Source organism: Phodopus roborovskii, unplaced genomic scaffold, assembly GCF_943737965.1.
Source record: "Phodopus roborovskii unplaced genomic scaffold, PHOROB, whole genome shotgun sequence".
Taxonomy (NCBI): domain Eukaryota; kingdom Metazoa; phylum Chordata; class Mammalia; order Rodentia; family Cricetidae; genus Phodopus; species Phodopus roborovskii.
This window is the reverse complement of record NW_026126558.1, coordinates 11,762,119-11,783,219: the sequence shown is the minus strand read 5'-3', so window position 1 is coordinate 11,783,219 and position 21,101 is coordinate 11,762,119. Positions and strand designations below refer to the sequence as shown.

At 46.4% G+C, this 21,101-nt stretch overlaps 1 protein-coding gene across 1 annotated transcript in view; it reads left to right on the top strand.

Moving 5' to 3' along the window:
* Window positions 1-18,144, top strand: part of Bco1 (beta-carotene oxygenase 1) — a 33,633-nt gene extending 15,489 nt beyond the window's left edge. Inside the window, exons 6-11 of the mRNA XM_051201742.1 lie at window positions 450-673; window positions 3,109-3,366; window positions 12,289-12,394; window positions 13,965-14,059; window positions 15,270-15,381; window positions 17,719-18,144. Coding sequence (XP_051057699.1) covers window positions 450-673; window positions 3,109-3,366; window positions 12,289-12,394; window positions 13,965-14,059; window positions 15,270-15,381; window positions 17,719-17,948 — 1,025 coding nt within the window. The 3' untranslated portion in view covers window positions 17,949-18,144. The remainder of the gene's footprint in view (window positions 1-449; window positions 674-3,108; window positions 3,367-12,288; window positions 12,395-13,964; window positions 14,060-15,269; window positions 15,382-17,718) is intronic.
* The last annotated feature ends 2,957 nt before the right edge of the window (window positions 18,145-21,101 follow it).

Here is a 21,101-nt window from a genome sequence, read left to right as displayed (position 1 = left end):
GTACGTTCAAATGTGAGAAACATGGCTCTGCAGCATGGGTCAGCAGCTTCTGTTTCTGCCAAAGGACCATAAGTAGCTACTAATGATTCTAGGAACCAGTTGCAAAGGCTACACTAAGCTACTGTCCCTAGAAGCAGAAATAGCAAGCCATCACAGATATGATGTGGTGTGGCTGTGTCCCACATAAGATTGTATTTGTAAAAGCAGCTGGAGGCTCAGTTGAGTCCCCATGCTGGAGTAGGGACCACTGGATCCTCAAGACCCTGGGTAAGGTAGTGGTTTTTCAGGCTGGAGACCCAGAGTTTGCCATAGCAAGTGGGCTCCAATGGGAGTCCTCAAGTCTTGGCATCTGGTCTTGTGGGCTCTTCACCAAAGGTTCAGCTGAGGACACAGTGGAAGTGTAGGTGATAGCGCTGTCCTGCTACATTCCCAGGTTTGCTCTTCTCCAGGCACCAAGAAGAAAGGGAAGAGCCCCTTGAAGCATGCAGAAGCATTCTGCTCCATCCCCTCTCGCTCGCTCCTCTCCCCCAGCTACTACCACAGCTTTGGAGTCACAGAGAACTATGTGATATTTCTGGAGCAGCCTTTTAAGTTGGATATCCTCAAGATGGCCACCGCATACGTGCGGGGGGTGAGCTGGGCTTCCTGCATGTCATTCCACAGGGAGGACAAGGTGAGCCCTTCCTGTCTATCTACCCCACTCCAGGAGTACCTAGGAGACTACACTAAAGAATGCTTATGGAACATTAGCTGCTATTTAGTGTCTATGCAGGCAGCTGTCACCATCTGGAGAGTTCTGGTGATGGGATGGTCCTGAGTTTGGAAATCCCTACTTCCATTTCAGGCTGTCCTGGGAACAGGATGTGATCTTGGGCAAACACCCCCACACACACACACAAAAACCATTCTCAGATGCACAGCCACTATGGGACCACACAGTCTCTACCATCCATTGGGAGGCCCCTTCAACACCTCTGCCTTTGTCTTACAATGTAGGGGGGTTAGTGGGGTATAGTGAGTCTGGGATATGGGTGAGCTTAGCTATCAGGAGGACACTGAGTTCCACAGATGTTAAATGAAGACATCTCTCTCAGAGATGCGTGAGTGTTCCATGGGTGATGGGAGATGCCATTATGTATATATGTTTCTCATACTGGTTAATGAATAAAGCACTGTTGGCCAATTGGAAAGGAAGATAGGAGGGACTAGGAGACAAGGAGGAAAGAGGAAGTAGTAAGGAGGAGTCAGCATGGAGAGACCGGGGAGACCAGACGCCTGCCCCACTCCCCAGTAAGGTGAAACCACATGGAAATACATAGATTAACACAAATGGGTTAATACTTAAGACAGAGCTAGCTGATAAGAAACAAGTAACTGCCCAACAACATTATATCAAATACAGAGTCTCAGTGCGTTAATTGGAGCTGGCGTGGTGGCGGGGACAAGACCAGCGGCGGGCGGAAAAACCTTACTCCTCGCACGTGTGTGTGTACATGAGTGTGTACATGTATGTGCATGCACGAACAGATGTCAAAGCATACATGTGTATGTGCTTATGTGTGTATTTATTTGCTGTTGCTACTTTTGACAAATGTCCAGTAATTCTCAGTGTTGTCTATTCAAATAACATACTAGTATAGACAGGCGAATATAAAATCCCTTCCCTGGGCTAGGGATATAGTTCAGCAGGCATAGTGTTTGCCTAGCACACACAAAGTCCTGGGTTCAATTTCCAGAACTGTATGAATTGGGCATAGTGGTGCATGCCTGTAATCTCAACACTTAGAGGAGGCAGAGACAAGAGGCTCAGGAGTTCAAAGTCATCCTCAGCCACACGGCAAGTTCAAGGCCACCCTGGGCTAGGTGAGACCTTGTCTAAAAATTACAATTTTTTAAAATCCCCTTTCACATCAGATTCCCTGACACCTTCCCCCTTTCCTTCTTTGCTCCCATTCCAGAGAAAGTTGCCCTTATCCATTGACTGTCTACATAGTGCCGTGTAGACACTCACACCCATTTTCATTTGCAGGTACAAATATGCCAGCTAGCCACCCACTTCAAGGCCCATCCTCTGCCTCCTCAGGAGGAGAAAGAGGTAGATGAGTTCCACCACTGCTTAACCTTCTAGCAGTTTCTCATACCGCTCAGAATAACACTCAAAGGCTGCAATCACCACCCCTCAGTTCCGTTTCTCCTACCCCTTGCTAAGGTCTTCCGCGTCTTCTGTCCCTCCTGGAATAAGATGGCTTCCTCCCTCACTGGTCTAGCTCCTGCAGCTTTCTTTCCTGAACCTACCTACAGGAAATCCCACACCGGCTTCCTCTAGCTCCCACCATGACTGCTGCATGTTTCTTGAGAGCACCTTTCATCCTTCATGTATTACAGATTTTATGTTTCTTGTGAGTTCCACCTCACTCGTATATACAGTCCTTGGAAGGAGTGATTTCTTGTCTCTACTGTTCCCAAAGAACTAACTGCCTGATACTTAGAAAGTTGGTAGCATGAATGAACAGGACAAAGAAGCCAACTCAAGTTGAATACACCCTGCACCACCGATACCACCACCCCACCCACCAGCCCCCAGCAGCCCCCAGCACTGGATTATAGGTTGGCACCACCACTCCTGTCTTCTACTCGTGGGAGCTAGGGCTCAAACACAGGTCCTCATGCTTGTACAGCTGGCTCCTTACCAACTGAGCCATCTCCCCAGTCCCTTGTCTTAATTCTCATTAGCAAATCCTCTTTATAGAAAGTGGTCGGTTTATACTGACACCTTCATCCAACTGTATCTTATACTTTGTGTTCATCCCCCACTCACCTTCTAATGTCACACACACACACACACACACACACACACACACACACACACACACAATATCTATATCTATGTAATTGTGGGGGGAAAAAACTTCATCTATGTGTGGACTGATTTCATAATTTGGTCATTGTGAATAGCATTTCCTGGCACTTTGAGGTAGGCACAAAGCTCAGAATGAAGAAAGGGGTATTCATATGGCCACAAGCTAGGGCTGGCCTGGGGGTTGTGATGTCACCTTGCCAGGTATATCAAACAGTGAGCTAACCACTGGGTGGCTGTTGTTTTTTCAGACTTACATTCATATTATCGACCAAAGGACTAAAAAGCCCGTGCCAACCAAGTTCTACACAGACCCCATGGTGGTTTTCCATCATGTCAACGCCTATGAGGAAGATGGCTGTGTCCTGTTTGACGTCATTGCCTATGAGGACAGCAGCCTCTATGAGCTCTTCTACCTGGCCAACCTGAACCAGAACTTCGAGGAGAATTCCAGGATGACCTCTGTGCCCACCCTCAAGAGGTTTGCTGTGCCCCTCCATGTGGACAAGGTAGCGTGTTCTCTGCTTTTCCTAACAGCCCTGAACCTGGGCAGAAATTTTCCTTGATACTTGATGACACTGGATTTCCAAGTGAACTGGGCTTTCTTTGTTTGGTTATTTTGCTTTGTTTTATTTTGTTTTTTTCCTTTGGTTTGGTAAAGCAGAGGATGGAACCCAGGGCCTTGCACATAACAGAGGAATCCTTTACCACCCAGCAACATATCCCTGCCCCAGCCCTGAGCAGTCTTTAGAAAAAGTCTTTTGTTTTTCTAAAAGCAGCTATGTTCTGTAGAAACTTTAGAACATATAAGAAGAAAGGAAAATCCTTTTAAACTTGGCTGGGAATGGTAACATTGGCTGTGTTGCCAGCACTAAGGAGGCTGAAGCCAGCCTTGGTTAGAGTCAGACCTTGTCTCAAACAAAGGAATAATCCTCATTAAATCCTGCCAGGCGGTCACTGTGCATGTGTTTCTGTTGACTCCAGTCTCTTTGGATACATATTACATATTCATATAGATACAAACACACATGTGCATGTATATTTTAATTGGATCTTTTTAATGGTTTTATCGAGATACAATCCACACACTACAGACTTCATCCATTTAAAGTATTCAATTCATTGTCCTTTGTTATAGAAAGAGTTGAGCATCCATCCCCATCTCAGTTTTGAACATTTTTCCACCCTTAGAGAAATCCCCTACCCTTTACCCCTTAGCCATCACCTCCCAGACACTCTCCCTTCCCCACCCCCCAATGAATCTCCTCCCAGCCTTAAGGGCATCACCTGTCCAAACACATTATGTTGGCAGAATCTTACAGCACATGGCCTGGCACAACTGGCTTCTCTTACTCAGCAGTTTCTTTTGCTTCACCCATGTGATGGTGTGTATACACACTTGATTTTCTCTCATGGCCAAGTGTGTGCATACTGCCTTACCTTCTTCTGCCTTTCATGTCAGTTATAAGCCAAGGCATCTGTATGCTTTCATCTTAAATATTCAGCTAATGGTCCCGGGCAGGGATCCATCCCCAGAAGCTCAAAAGGTTTCTCTGAAGAGATCTACCTCCCTATCCCCCCCACCCCCACATCAGCTAGCAGGGTTCCCCAGCTGTTGAACTATTGCTCTTATCCCTGTGCATGACCCCCAGGACAGGAGTCCTCCTCAGTGTGCTGCTGTCATGGCTCTGAACAGAGGGAAGCCTCTGGCCCCAGAACTCACTGACTTCATGATATAATTAATTTAAATGGCACCAAATTGAACTCAATTAAAATGCGGCAGCCCCATTTACTAAAGGAGAGCTGTATGCCAGGTGCTTCGCTGTGCATTTTATCCCTTTGTTTACTTTGCATCACTTAATGACCAAAATGACGTATGGGGAAGGCTGAAAGCCTCGGTTCACAGCTGAAAAAAACTGAGAATCAAGGAGATAAAGGACTATGTCTCAGACCACAGTGCAAGGTTAGAACCTGGACCTTTCACTAAAAGAACATCTGTAACTGCAAAGGAGTGGGAATCCAGTTGTTCACCCTGCAGGCCTTACACTGGAGAACAGTTCTCCACAACCCAGGGAGCCTTTTCCCACGCTTATTTCTGGGGCAGAAGAGTCAGGATTTCTACCCGGTTTTGTGTGTCTCCAAATTCTGGCTTTTTTTTTTTTTTTTTTTTTCTCCCTAACACTTCTCTCTGTCCGTCTCTGCCATGGCTTGTGCCAAATCTCACATCACTCTGATTTCACATCTGTAACATCTTTGTTGTTTGAATCGACTCACTGGCCGTGAGAAAGGGAACATGGCACTCACCAGGGAAGGCAGCATCGTCTGCTAGAATGTGGAAGAGAGTGCACACATGAGATCTGAGAGCCCTGCAGAGCTCTGAAGCTCCAGCCAGGGCTGCCTCCTCCCAAGGCCAGGCTTGGGGAAATGTGTATGGCTGGGGGTTGTCCTAGCTAAGGTTTCTATTGCTGTGATGAAACACCAAGACCAAAAGCAACTTGGGGAGGAAAGGGTTTACGTGGCTTAGACTTCCACATCACTGTTCATTACTGAAGGAAGTCAGGACAGGAACTCAAACAGGACAAGAAACTGGAGGCAAGAGCTGATGCAGAGGCCATAGAGGGATGCTGCATACTGGCTTGCTCAGCCTGCTTTCTTATGAAACCCAGGATACCAGTCCAGGGATGGCACCACCCACAATGGGCTGGGCCCTCCCCAACTAATCACTAATTAAGAAGATGCCTTACAGCCAGATCTTATAGAGCCATTTTCTCAATTGAGGTTCCCTCTTTTCAGATAACTTTAATTTGTGTCAAGTTGACATGAAACTAGCCAGGACAGGGGTGTTAGTCAGGGGTAGAAAGAATGCTTAGTACAGTGTGACTCTGGGTTTGATTTCTGATATGACATTGGACAAGAAAAAAAAATGAGCCAAGCAGCTGGGCATGGTGGCACATGCCTACAACCCCAGCACTCAGGAGGCTAAAACAGGAGCATTGCAAGGTCAAGCCTAGGTTGGTAGGCTACCAGGACAGGGGCTTAGTATAGTTTAATGATACTATGCTTGCCTAGCAAACATGAGGCCCTAGGTTCAATTGTTTCACAGTTCTATTAAATATGGGGGGCACTTGAAAGCATTAGCTTTCCATTATTATAAGGGCTATTTGAGTGATCAATGGCACCCCATGAAGTCACCCCAGCCCAGGCCTCTGCACCCTTTGTACTGAGAAGGCCCCACAATGCCACAGTAAGGACGGCCTTCTGGTCCAGGGAGAATAGGGTGTCACAGAGCACACAGGGCATGAGTCACAATGCTGAACTCAGCCCAGGGCTGATGCCAGAAGAAGGACATGTTCACTCCCTGCTCCCACCTAAGGTTTTACACCCTTTGATCACAGGGGGGAAATGGCTACTTCCTCAGAACCAAGCTGGAATGGTTTGTATGTGTGTCTTTAAAAGCCACCTTGCAGACACCAGGTGCTTTGAAATCAGCCAAGAAGAGCAAACCCTTGGTTGGGTGGCTCTGGCCACGCAGCTTAATTGCTTTTTATTGTCCCTTAAAGATGGCTTCTTTGCTTTCAAGTCACTCAGCTGCCTGGATGTATAAATGGGAAAGTTGGGTAGGTGGACATAGCCACACACACCCTGCTCCAAGGCCCTGGTTCCATCCTAACCTTGGGTTAGGAAAGTTGTGCTCTCTCAGATGCTCTCTCCTCAGCGGCCTTTGCCCATCAATGTTCCTTTTGCCTGTCTCCCTGGCCTATTCTGGAGACCTGTCTGCTCTCCCTAGCTGTAATTTGGAGTCTTCTGTAGCACTTTCCCAGCCCACATTCAGGACAGTGTCAGCCCAACCTTCCTGGTACTGTGTCCTGAGTGCTAGGAAGATATGCTAAAGAGGCTCTCTGGGCCTAGAGAGCTCTTCATCCTTCAGGTCTGTGCTGTCACCCCCTCAAGGGTGTGTGTACACTGTGGCACCCCCAGAATAAGACTCAACTCCAGCGAGACAAGCTTGCTTGATCCCCTCTTGCTGCTGAAGTACAGGCTCCTAGAGGGCAAGGACTCTATCTTGCAACAGATCATCCTTGCATTTGAAAACTCTTAAACATGGGGAATGAATGAATGCATGAGTGGATGAATGAATGAATGGGAAACATGAAGCAAAGTCTCTAAGAGGGCACAGTTCTCCTGTTAGCTTTCATAGCATTTCCCAGTAAGTAATCCGTTACACCCAGAGCAGACAATGGGAGATGATTCTCAGAGGTCTAGGACCTCCTGGTCACCCCTGATGCTCAGACCAGCTGAGGTCAAGGGAAGGCAGTATGGAAGGGCCCCTCAAAACCAACTGTTTATGTAGGGCTGCAGGCACCTGAGGTGGAGCTCTGCAGGGGAGGAGTGGCAGGGAGGAACCTAGGCATGTCCAGACAGTGGGGCAGCTGCCATGCCTTCATCCTAAAGGGTGCCGCAGCATGTTCGAAATAGGTTTGGAAGCATTCACTGTCATGGGTCAGAGGTTGTAACCTGAGGAGGCATGCTAGAGCTACATGAGATGGCTTCAGATTCTGGACCAGCAAATCTGGGCTTGTCTCCAAAGACAGACATGAATATATGAGGATAAGGCAAAGTAGTATCCGTCGAGGTTATGCTGAGTGCTGGGCCCTGTGGGCTTTTCTGCTCTGAGACTTCTCTCAGATTGTCACTTTAGAGGCCAAAATCGGTCCCTTCTGTCTCAAGCATGGCCCCTTCTCCATGAGATGAGAAGTTCTAAGGGCCAAGGGGTCATGCCTACCAAGAAAGGCATATTTTTATCACATCTACCCAAGCCTTGGATAACTGAGGTACCAACCAGTTTGAGAGACAGCATCTGTGCCCTTAAGAGCAGACTGTGTTGCTGGTGTGCCCATGAGGTGTCTGGTGGGGCTGGTTGGGACTCAGGGTTCTGGATGGGGCATCTGTGTAGGTTCAGGCAAACCCTGAGTGGGAAGCTCTCACTGGGCCATATCATCTAGCAGAGAACTAAGGGGTCCTAGATGTCTCAGTTCATACTTCTTGCAGGGAAACCTATGAGACAGAACCTGCTATGCTGCTGGAATGTTCTCCCTGTCCATCACAGTAGCTACCAACCACCAGTATGGTGGGAGAGCATGGGAGATGTGGCAAGCATTAGGGCCCATGGAATTTTCAACCTCACTCTACCTTACTGTAAAGTCTCAGTAGCCACATGTGGCTCTTTTCTGTGTCATTTCCTTCTCTTCATCTCAGTTTCCTTTGAGGCTGAGGGATTTAAATTGGGCCAATAGTTAAAGACCCCTGCAATCCAACAACAAAATTGCAACAAACTTTCTCTTCTTCTCAGAAAAAAAATAAGAACTATCATTAAAATAGGTTGTTTTTAGTCCTGGTATGTTAGAGCTGTTTCCTGTGACAAAGGCCCATGTGTCTGAATAGGAGAGCGATTTGGTCTTACTTAATCAGCTTGCAGCGTTTGGGCCTAGGGCCTGTGGGTCTCAACTTGGGCTATTGCTCCAGGCCCCACAAATTTTAAGACCTGTTAACGACTTTGCCAATTCAGATTGCAACCCTCTGAGTTATTCTTTATCCCGGAGTCTACAGCTAAGAGGGAAAGTAGCTTGCCCAACATCAAACACTCATCGTTGGGATTGTCAGGATTTGAATTTGTGTCCGTCGTTAACTACAATGTCTTTGGCCTGGGACCAGATGCTTACAAAACCGTAACTTTCTGAGATCAGGCAGAAACCACTGTGCTTTACTCAGCACCCCATTTACAGGCAGGGAAGCCAATCCACTGGGTTGGAGGTGGAGGGTCTTTTCAAACTCACATAGCAAGTTACCAATTCTGATTCCACCCAGAAGCTGGTATCTCCACGGCAATAGGGGTGGGGGGGGCAGATTTCTGAGCTCACTGCTTCTCCAGAAGTTCCCTCTGGCATCAGGATTGAGAACAAGCTTGTGGGATTTTCACTAAATTCTGGCTGATTTCAACACTAAGCAGGGTTGGCTGCTAAGAGCAGCCGAGTCATGTTAGGTTACTGCTGTGTGTGGAAAATTAAAAGTTTATCCCTTAACCAGTCTGACCAGTTTCAGGCTAGAGCTAGAAGAATCTTTGTAGACCAACTCCCTGTGAGTCAAGGTTGGACATGCCTTGGGCAGGGAGGGGCTGGTACAGGGTGCTGCTATCATGTGCCTAGCTAGCCACGGGCACAGTTTAAGCCTCTACAATGCACCCAACATGGGGCTACTTAGTTTATAGACTTGGTTTCACTGGATTCTTCAACCAAACTGCAAGACATGCATGTTCTTTGTCCCTTGACCATTGAAAGTAGTGAAAAGCTTGTTAAGTCACGTATTCATTTCCTCAGTGCCACATGTCATGCACAAAAGAAAGTCTGGTCTCTGACATCATGGAGAAAATGATGGACAAAGCTTCATGAATGAAATAATTAGAGCTCCAGGACTACTGCTTCAAGGATGCAGCAGGTTCAGATTGAAAGGTTAGGGAAGATGTTTGAGCTGTGACCTACAGGATGGAAAGGGCTCTTCGCCCCACCTCTGTCCAAAATGTTCTTGCTTCTGGGAGAATCTCAGTGTGAAAGCATGGACTCAGGCTCTGCTTCTCTCTGTGTGACTTTTGACAAGTCAGTTTCTATCTCTGGGCCACAGCTTTCACTTCTAACAATCAAGGGATTAAACTAGATGAATAATCTCTAAAGACCCCTTCAGTTCAGCTACTATGATGTGGCTAACATTCGCTTTTTCCCAGAAGAAGAGCTGCTATCATTTAAATAGGTTGTTTGGGGATAGGCTGGGGGGATGAGTCAGGCTGTAAAGTGCTTGCCATGCAAGCATGAGGACCTGGGCTCCATCCCCACTGTCAATGTGAATGACGAGCATGGCATTGAGTATCTGTAATCCCAGCACTGGAGATGTAGAGAAAGCAGCTCTCTGAAGCTGTCTGTTCAGCCACTAAAGCTAATTGGTAAGAAACCTGTACCCAAGAAGCAGAAGAAAGGGTGGAGTCCTGTTTTCCTCTTTCAGTACTCAAGGACCCACCATCACGAACGACACAGCAATGATCTAACGGTTCTCACCAGGAAGTTCATGACTAACCGTTTGCTTCAGAGGAAACATGTGGTCACTGATGCCCTTCCCATGGGAAGGTGACGTCCCAAAGAGAGAAATGCAGGAAAAGATAGCCACAATGTATGAGACCACACCAGATGTCATCTTTGTACTTAAATTTAGGACCCACTTTGGTGATGGCAAGACAACTTGGGCGTGATCAATGACTCTTTGGATTATGCAAAGAAGAATGAGCCTAAACACAGACTTGTGGGACTTGGCCTTTGCTAGAAGATTAGTTCCAGAAGCACTGAAAGGAAAGCAGGGACAGAATGAGGAAGCTCAGAGGGACTGCAAAGGCCATCGCTGGTGTAGGTGAAAAGCAAAAGGAGTAGAGCTCCTGCAGTGATTTCTTCTGCAGTGATGGTTCTGGTTTCTAAGGAGAAGACAAATGAACTAAAAACTTGCATATGAAAAAAACAGTAAGATGGAATGCAATTGAGGAAGACACCAAAGGCCAACCTCTGGCCCCCATACACAAGCACATACACACCAGACACATACACATGCCCCAAAAGGAGAAATAGGTTGTTTTTAATGTTAAAAAATGATGTTGAAAAATTGGACAGAGAAGTCAATCATAGTAATAACAATATACTAATATTCACCTGGTTTCTCTTTTTACTTATGCAGTGACTCAGAATCAAGTGTTCTCCAAAAATGTTTAATGAAAGCCTCCTCTAGCCAATGGTGGTGGCTCTCACACCTTTAATCCCAGCCCTCAGGAGGCAGAGGCAGGCAAATCTCTGTGAGTTTGAGGCCAGCCTGATCTACAGAGAAACCCTGTCTCAAAAGTAACAGAAGGAAGGAGGGAGGAAAGGAAGGAGGGAGGGAGGGAATGAGGGAGGAAGGAAGGGATAAAGGAAGGAAAGAAGGAAGGAAAGGGCCTCTTTAAAATGATTCTTGCATTTTAAATTACATGCTGATTAACAGTCCAACACTCAGGCTTATTCAGAACACAACACATTATTTTGTACAATATATCCATTCTACATATGCTACCTACCTATTAGTCATTCTGTAGTTGTCTTAGTTATCAAGTCAATGCTGTTGGTTGCAACATTTATACAAAGTGCTCAGTGTTAAATGAGTTTGGGGAAACCAGAGGAATTGGAATGAATCCTCTGAGAGTAAGTATTATACCAAGACCTACTGTGTTGTTCCAAAGATGTCAACATTAACAAAAGTGTTTATCTAGGTCCTACTGCAAACCATTTGTCAGATGATGTTACTTAATCTTTGCAATCAGTTGGAAGTTGTGCATACTATTATCTTCATGGTGCACAGGAGGAAATTGGACCACAGAGAAAGCTAACTGCTTGCCCAAAGTCTCATGCTTAGTATTTGAAAACTAGGGCAGTCTCTTCCATTACCTGCTCTGTTGTTCATATATGTGAGATTTCTCACACTCTCATCCCAGCATATGTGGTTGGGCTCAGACCATGTGTGCAGTTTGCTCCAAAGCCTTCTCTATTACATCCTAAATATATCTGTTACCGTAGACTTTGTAAACACCCATCTGAAATGGAAAAAGAAGCAGCTTTTTGCAGGTGAATCCCCCAGCATTTAATAGGAGAGAATATACTCTTTGGAGCATATTATTGTTCCCTTAGAGAGATAAAGAGCCTGAATAGGTCCTGTCAGCATCACCTGCCATCTGTGTGGCCTTGGCAGAGTCTGTTCCTGTTGCCAGTCCTCATTATCTTTAAAATGATGGTTGCATTGTTAAATGTATTAACTTAATGTGTATAGGTGATTTGTCTGCATTTTTGTCTGTGCATATCTGTGTACAGTGCCTGTTGGGGGCCAGGAGAGGGCATTGGATCCCTGGGACTGAAGTTAACAGATATTTGTGAGCCACCTTGTAGTGCTAAGACTTGAACTTGGGTCCTCTGGAAAGCTGAAAGCTGCACCATCTTGTCAGCCCCAATCCTCATTATTTTATTATTATATTATTATTATTATTATTATTATTATTATTATTATTGGTGGTGGTGGTGGGTTTTTCTGAGGCAGGGTTTCTCTCTGTAACCCTGGCTGTTCTGGAACTCGCTCTGTAGACCAGATTGGCCTCGAACTCAGAGATCCACCTGCTTCTGGATCAAAGGCATGTACTGCCACCACCCAGCAATCCTCATTAGTTTTAACTAAGAATAACAGCAATAAATATCTGCTTCCTGTGGTTACTGAGAGGCCATGCAAGGTGCTATGTTTTGAAGCTCTGTTCAAGTGCATATGGTGAAGCAAGAGTTTGTGGGAAGAACGTTTTCTTCTTGTTTTTAACTTACTCTTTTCAGAATGCTGAACTGGGCTCAAATTTAATCAAGGTGGCAACTACAAGAGCAACAGCCCTGAAGGAAAAAGATGGCTATGTCTACTGTCAGCCTGAGGTCCTCTATGAAGGTAGGCTACATCCTTTTTCACAGAGATGCCCAGAACCCCTCTCTGTGATACCTTCCTTCCACACAGGGACAGGGAAGAGCAGGGAAGGCTCTTGAGGCCCCAGGAAAAGAATTTTGGGATCTTGCTTGGATAGCCTCTAACACTTCTGTCCTTGGATGGATGACATGCATAGCTGATTATGCAAATGGCTGTGATGTATTAAATTGGTATAGTAGGTTCCTGTCTCTCCCTCTTCACTGTCACAGTTCCTACAAAGGGGTGCCATTGGCTCACTGGGCCTGAGAGATACTAAGATGCACAAACAGGAGCCACACCCATGGGCCCATGTTCCTTAGCCCTGATGACATGTGGGGCTGATTTTCTTTGTGTTAGAACATTGCAGGCATTGGAGGATGTGTGGGAAACTCCCTGGGTACCAAATAGCCCTCACCCTAAACAGAGAGTCAAAAGCTCTCTGGGAAGTGCCACTGACCCACAGGGCTAAGTTTCTGTGCTCAGTATATCACAGGACATGACACAAAGCCTGGTGAAGAGAAATCTGCATCTCATACTTCTAAGTGTGCGTTGAAGCTGGGTGTGGTGGTACACACCAATAATCCCAGTATCAGGCTAGCCTGAGCCACATATTCTGTCTCAACAAACACACAAACAAACAAGAACAAATTATATTCCTGCAATGCCTCTTGGGAAATGCAGCTGACAATAAGGTCATCTTCAGCTATATAGTGAGTTAAAGGCCTGCATGGGTTTTTATCTTGTCTTCAAACAAAAACCAAAAACAATGACTGGGCAAAAAGCCATAGAAATATTGAAAGTTGCAAGATGAGTGTCAGCTGGAAGGCAGACCTGACCTTAGCAATGCTTCTAAACTCTCTCTGTGGCATAACATGCACAGCTCTACAGCCAGCCTTTTACACTTAGCCTTATCATATGGATATCTCTTGGGTTATGAGAATCCTTTGTAAACATTCTTTTTATAGATATTATAATAGGATTTACCTATTTTATTTTATTTATTTATTTTAGACAAGATCTCATTCTGTAAGCCAGACTGGCTTTGAACTTATGATGATCCTGTTGCCTCAGTATCCCTTAGTGCTTGCACAGTGACTGCACTAACCCGGATACTAGATTTACTTTATTATGAAATGATACTTCTCCTAGTGGCTTCTGGAGACTTTTATGTTATCCATGTGTGTGCACATGTGTGCACGCACACGCGTACACACACACACACACACACACACTGTATTTTTAGAGAGCTTTTTAAAAATTGTGGCAGCCTCTGATTTAAATCTGCAATTCTCTGATGTCTATCATGGATAATTACAGGCATTTATGTGTTTAAAGCCCCCTGGTCTGTGGCGTCTCACTCTTGAACCTTCTAGCAGGGTCAGCTTCATTATCTGAGGAACCTCCTTACCCATGACCACCTTTGAAATAATCTGGGTCTGAATTAAGGTCAGGGGTGGTACTTGGGAACTGTTCATATGGAACAAGGCCCAGTTTGTCAGAAGAGGAAAGTTCCCCACCCGAGTGATGGGTTTCATCAATATCCTGTCCTCCCAAGGCCTAGAGCTCCCTCGGATAAATTATGCTCACAACGGGAAGCCATATCGCTACATCTTTGCTGCTGAAGTTCAGTGGAGTCCAATTCCAACCAAGGTACTGACCCCTGTGACCTGGAAGTCCCTGTGCATGGAGACTGACTTTCTTTGGACAAACTTAATGTCTGCAAAGCAGACTCATCCAGGCTTAAGACTGGAAAGGAGATTCAGGAAGGAGGTCACCTGGGATAAATCTGAAGCATGAGTTTATGTTCCTCTGCACTGTGAGCACCAGCTATGTGGCACCCACCCTGTGATGGGCTCTGAGCGCAAGAATCAGCAGCTAGCTCCAGTTCTCCAGCAGGAAGGGCATCACTGGAACTTGGGGGATTAATTTTGTTTTTCTGAGTAACTATTTGTCAGTATCTAGTCCGGTGCTGTCCAAAGTGCTGGGCCACACACCACTTTTCTTTCATATCAACATTTTTTATTGGCATTTAAAAATGCAGAGGAGATGAGATAGCTCAGTGGGTAAGGAGGTGTGTTGTCAAGCTTGGCAGCCTCAGCTTGATCCCAGGAAATGGCAGAGGGAGAAAACCAACTCCTGTCCTCTGCCATGTGTATGTACTGTGGCATGATGGAGTGATGCATGCCCCCACACACACCCATGCACTAACCATAAAAATGCATAAAGTAAAAATAAGACAATAAATTAAAAGTAATTTAAAAATTTAAATATCTATTGTGCAAAAATACTCACAAGTAAAAATTAAGGTTCACACACACACACACACACACACACACACACACACACACACACACTCCAAGCCTCTCCCATTAATCCTATGCTCTATAGGAACAGGCCTATGATAGCTTATAGGAATTTTCCCTTGTATTTGTTGTTTTGCTTTGTTTTTTTGTTTGTTTGTTTGTATGCTGGGACTTAAGCCCAGCAGGGGCTCCACCACAGCTCCAGCTATAGCCCAGGGTTTTCACTTTCGAAGCGACCGAAGAATTGTATCACATTTTAATTAGTGGCATTAAACACCTTAATTATATAATGTAAAACATTGTACCAAATACCAGAAAAATGCAGGACTGTGGAGTCTCAGCCTTATGTGAGCCAGACCACCTATATTTGATATTGGGGAAGGAAGTTTCCCTCTCTGTGGCTGCGCTGCCTGGGACAAGTGTCACTTGGAGGTGATGTCACAAGTACAGGTTGGAGGGCTCACCCTCCCCTCAGTGGCCTTCATGCCCTCCTGCTCCCAGGGAGTCAGTGTGCTTGCAGACACAGGATCCCATTTTTCTCTTCTCTGCATACACAGATACTAAAATATGATGTTCTCACAAAGTCTTCCTTAAAGTGGGGTGAGGAGTGCTGCTGGCCGGCGGAACCTGTGTTTGTACCCACACCAGGTGCCAAGGATGAGGATGACGGTAAGAGTGGGGGAAGGGAGCCTGTCTGACCACACTTATGATCACCCGTCAAACAAAGGCACCATCCCGGGGCATCCCACAGGCAGGTGGCCAGACGAGGAGTCTAGGTGTGTCAGTGGCAAAACCACATTAAAAACTTCCAATACCACACTTGCTTCTGATGTCAAGTACAAGCTCAAGGGCTCTCGCCACCACATGCTGTAATTCACTAAGACCCCCAGAGCTCATGGACTCATTTTATTTTTAAGGCTATGTCGTATCACAGTGAAAGATTATAGACTAAAATTAGCAAAAATATGAAGTGGACACACAGGATGGGGTGCAGGAGAGGCCAGCACAGAGCCCCTAGTCATCCTTCCCCAGTGAATTCGCCCATAGTGTTAACCTCTGACAACCAAGCATTTCTAGCCATGGGAGCTCACAGAGATTTTATCCTGGCTCATTCATGTGGCATGATTGATACCCGGTGCGGATGACTTCAGCGTTCGGCTTCTCAGAGGCCAAGCAGGGACATGTGGTCCTAGGCTTTGTCATCACATTATCAGCTGGGCATGGTGTGTATGCCTGAGATCTCAGCATTTGGGGGGTGCCCAGAAGACATCAGGGGCCTAAGGTCATTCTCAGCTACACAGAGAATTTGAACTTCTGAGTTCCTGTCTCAAAACAAAACAAAACAAAACACCAGCAAGAAGGTAGGTAGGTGATTGGATGGATGGATGGATGGATTGATCAATGGATGAATCGATGGATGGGTGACAGTGCTAGAATACAATACCTGGCATAGTCCACAGCTCTGAAAATATTCTCATAATTAAGACTGTGACAAAGGCCAGACCTTCTGTGGGAAGGTTTGAACTCTCTGCCTGTACCTTTCCACTGACTGACACAACTCTTTCAGAACATGCAACCTTAGTTTTAAAATTCATCACAAGGGCTGGCCCCAAATCTCAAATGACCTCTCTTACAAGCATGTGACATTTTCATACACCTGGGAAATGTGGGTTTCCACATAGCCAAATCACCTTATCCCCCTTTGCCTCAAAAGTGCCCTGCCCACAGCCCTGGGGATGCTAGGGAGGGTAATAAGCTATGGGTGGGGACACCACCCGGGCCAAGCCAGTGATGGAGTTGCCCACACCTGCAGGGGAGGGCAGGCCATCCCACTAAGGCTGCCAACTTCTTCCTTCAGGTGGGAGGGAGTGGCTTTCCACCTGACCATGGCTTCCTACTGATTGTGGCAGGGGGATCCCATGTCACTGCCATCTCCAAGGCAAGGGACTGCTAGCATCCACTCCTACTGAGGCCAGTCCCCCTACTTGGCTGGTCAGCTGTTTCTCATGCCTTCTCTCCGTGGGTGTGGAGAGACATTGTCCTTATTTCAGCAAGGGCAGGCTCGGAGTGAGGCAAATTGACCAAAGTCATGTGCCCCATATGCAGAGGTTGGATTTAAATCCAGGCCAATCTGATGTCACCCACGTTCAGCTACTGAAACCAAGGTCCTTTGGGAGGAATCTTGGGCACTTACTAAAAGTTTCTTTACCCCCACTGTACCTTGTTGAATGAGTGCACAGGATGGAGAACGTTCAAATTTACAGGCAAACGTTGGGGTTGCCAATATAACCAGGAGATGAGTTGGATTTGTTCCAGTGCCAGCACAAGCAAGGCATGGCAACATGTGATTTGTAATCTGAGCATCAGAAAGGTGGATGCAAGGAAATTTGAGTTCAAGGCCAGCCTAGACTACATTGTAAGACCTGTCTCAAAACAAAACAACAGCACAAATATGCAAATGCTTTTGCAACTCAAGAAGTCCCTGCTCAACTGAGTGGCACATCTTAGGCCAGATGTACTCCCAGAACTGGCTGGGTCTCTCCATACTCAGAGGTTTCAAACGTAGGAGGAAAAAGCCGTTCTTCAATACACATGAAAATGAGCAAAGTGTTTCCAGAGTCCACCCTGAAGATCCTCTCCACACCCCATGAAGTTGGAGGCTGGTGAAGACAATTTCTTCACTGCAGAGATGAGACTAAGTGGCTATCCTGGAGTAGTATTCTTATTCCAGGCCTGGACTTCTCTTCTGCCAACAAGCATGTCAATATCCCCTTCCTTCCTGTTTGGGTCTAGAATGAGTTGAAAAAGGACAGAGACACCTTTGAGAAATGTACCCCTCCAAGTGGAGGACACACAAAGCTACACTTTGAACACCCATGGGTATTTCTTGGAGGGGGACCGGTGGAGCTCATAGGTAGAGCAGCTGCCTAGCCTTCGAGAAGGCCCTGCATTATAGTCTCAGCAATACAAGTGAAAGTAAACTGGGCTTTGTTTGTCTTTCTGTAGGAGTCATCTTATCAGCCATTGTCTCTACCGATCCCCAAAAGCTTCCATTTTTACTTGTTCTGGATGCCAAAAATTTTACGGAATTGGCTCGTGCCTCTGTTGATGCGGACTTGCACCTAGACCTGCATGGCTTATTTATCCCAGATGCAGACTGGGATGCAGAGAAGCAGACCCCTGCCGAAACTCGGGAGGATGAAAATTCGGATGCCCCTCTCACCCCACAGGCCTGACAGCACCAGGACTGGGCCACAGTAAGAATGACTTCACTGGTGGGGCCTGGGGACAGTGAGTGTTAACACTGTCAACTTGACAGCATCTAGGATCACTTTGGAAACAAGCTTCTGGGTCTGTCTGTGAAAGAGTTTCTATACTGGGTTAACTGGGCAAGGAAGATCCTTGGATGTGGACAGCACCATCCTGTGAACTGAGATCCATCCAGACTGAATAAAAAGGAAAGAAAAAAAAAAAAAAAACAGCTAAGTACCATTAATCCACTTCCTGACTGTGGATGCTACCAGCTGCCTCACACTGTCAACATCATACCTTCCTCTCCATGATAGACTGCAAGACCTGGACCTGGACCTGAGAGCCAAAATAAACCCATACTTCCTTATGTTGCCTTTGTAGGGATCCCGTCCCAGCAATGGGAAAGTGAATAAGCTTGTACTTCTCTCTAGGTGGAGGTGGCCATGCATTTCATCCCACTGTTATTGTGTGTGTGTGTGTGTGTGTGTGTGTGTGTGTGTGTGTGTGTGTGTGTGCAAATACTGAAATAATCCACAGAGACAGCTGGCTCCATTGTACTCAAATCCTTGTGGAAAAATCAAGTATTTACCAATCAGTTCTGGTATATTTAAGAAAGCCCTTTCTTATAAAGGCCTCGAGGGTCTGGGAAGGTGGCTCAGTTGGTGAGAATACTGGCTACACAAACATGAGAACCTGAGTTCAGGCCCCTCGCTTCCTCCCATAGCTACCCACATAAAAGCTGGACATGGCAGCATGTGCCTATAACCCCGGCTCTGGGGAGCCAGAGAGAGGAAACTCTCTGGGGCTTGATGGCCAGACATACTCAGCAAATAGTGAAGGGCCCTGTCTTAGGAAATAATGTGGAACAGGATGAAGGAAAATACCCTGTGTCCACTTCTAGTCTACACTTATATGTGCACACACACAGACACACACACAAAGATACACACAGACACACACACAGATAGAAACATAGACACACACTCACACAGACACAGACATACACACACAAACACACACAGACACACATACAGAGACATAGACACACACTCACACACAGACACACACATACAGAGACATAGACACACACACAGACACACACACACAGACATACACACATAGACACACACAGACACACACATACAGAGACATAGACACACACACAGACACACACACACAAACACACACAGACACACATACAGAGACATAGACACACACACAGACATACACACATAGACACACACACACAGACATACACACATACACACACACACAGACACACACATAAAGAGACATAGACACACACAGACACACACTCACACACAGACACACACACACAGACACACACAGGTACAAATACATATGCATGCAAAAGACCTTGAACATGAGTCAAGGAATGTATAACCATGTTATCGTTATTCTTGGAACAAGCATCCCTGAACGTGAGAAGAGGCTGGGTCATCACTGCTCCTTCCTCCATCTGCCTCTCTTTCCTCCCCTCCCCTTTCTAATGCTCTAGATTGTGGGTGTGGCCGAGGCTTTCTCAGCCATGCCCTGTTCATAAGTCATGTGACCAGGAGGGCATGATGCTTTGCAGTCATCCCACACAGAATATAAAAGAAAAAAGAAAACTTGAAAGTGTTCAGAGCTTATTTGATTTTTATATGGCTGCCTCTTTGAGTTCTTCTGAGCCCATAAAGTAGGGCTGCAGAACTTCACCTTTCCTGGCCTGTAAGAGGCCCCAGGATCAGTGACTGACAGGTTTGAGTGGGACCTCTCTCTGCAGGAGGGGACCAGATGAGCCATGGTAAAAGGGCCAAGGGCCAAGGTGGAGGACCAAGGCCAGGCTGACCTGAAAACCAGAGCACATCAGCACCTGAAGGAAAAGGACATACCCTAAACTGCATGTGCTTCAAGGTAGACCAGACATGTGGGGCACAGTGGACAGTGACTGGGATGGAGGAGGTTGGAAACAAGCCAAATGGCCTCCCATCTGATTTCTGGGAGCCCCATGGCCACCTGTGCCTCATCTTAAGCCTAGTGGATACCTAGAGCAATTGGCAGAGTAACGATGGCTGGAACCCTTCCCCTCCTTCTCCTGTGGGAACCTCAGCCCTTCAGCCCCTGGACGGTTGGTGATGTCAGCTATAGTGGCCTGAAGGAGACTTGATCAGAGCCTGGGTTTGGGTAGCAGAAGAGGAAGGGATGTGACAAATATGAAAGTCACTCACCCACTCATGCTTCTGCTTTGAATGTTTGAGGGTAGAGTGGAATGTAAGGTGATTGTGTCCCCACCTCCATGCTCCCAATTGCCAAATAGCACCAGGCCTAATCTCAAGAAAGGGCCCAGCTCTGCAGGGAGGAAACAACGTTGGTGGTTTGTTGACCTTATTTAAGATGACAGCTGGGATACCATACCGGTGTGATGGAGGCTGGCACACCAGATCCTGTTGTCTCAGTTTCAAGAAAACACAGAAGATTGACGACAGGATATTTGATTTGTCTGGATCCAGTGTTCTGTAATACTATTACATTCCCTACATGCACAGGCTAGGGCACTTAGCTTAGAACTCCACGAGTACTCCTTCCTCCAAAGAACCACAAAAACAGTCCCCCTTCCCCTCCCAGCCCTCCTGACTATTAAGCATGTAGGTGGGCAAGATGAACAAACAGGAAGCCCTGAGTTCATTTATTGCTGTCATCAAGAGCTACTTCCTGGAACGTTCTAAAACCAGAGTGTCAGGTGTAGCGGCAAAGGCTCACAGGTGTTGGTGGTGTCCACAGCAGGTTTCTCTAGTATGAGTCCAGAGCCCGGACAAGCTGGAAGGGCTGCCTGAGCGAATCAGCTCATGAGAAACCTTCATGCCTTTGAGCCACATTTGCACTGTTGATTCATACTTGTCTCCTCCGGGCCAAATCGCTGGTCCAGGGCTCACAGCTTGGAACAGGCTGCTGGTCCAGGTTAAGTCAAAACATCTTTGATTCTTCCTTACACTATTTAAAGATTCCTGTGACAAATGAGGACACACATGAAAAAGCCTTCACCATCTATACCATCCACACCATCTACACCACCTGACAGGAGTAAAATACCCTGGAACCTCAATGCTTCATCTTCTCTCTGAAAATTTAAACTC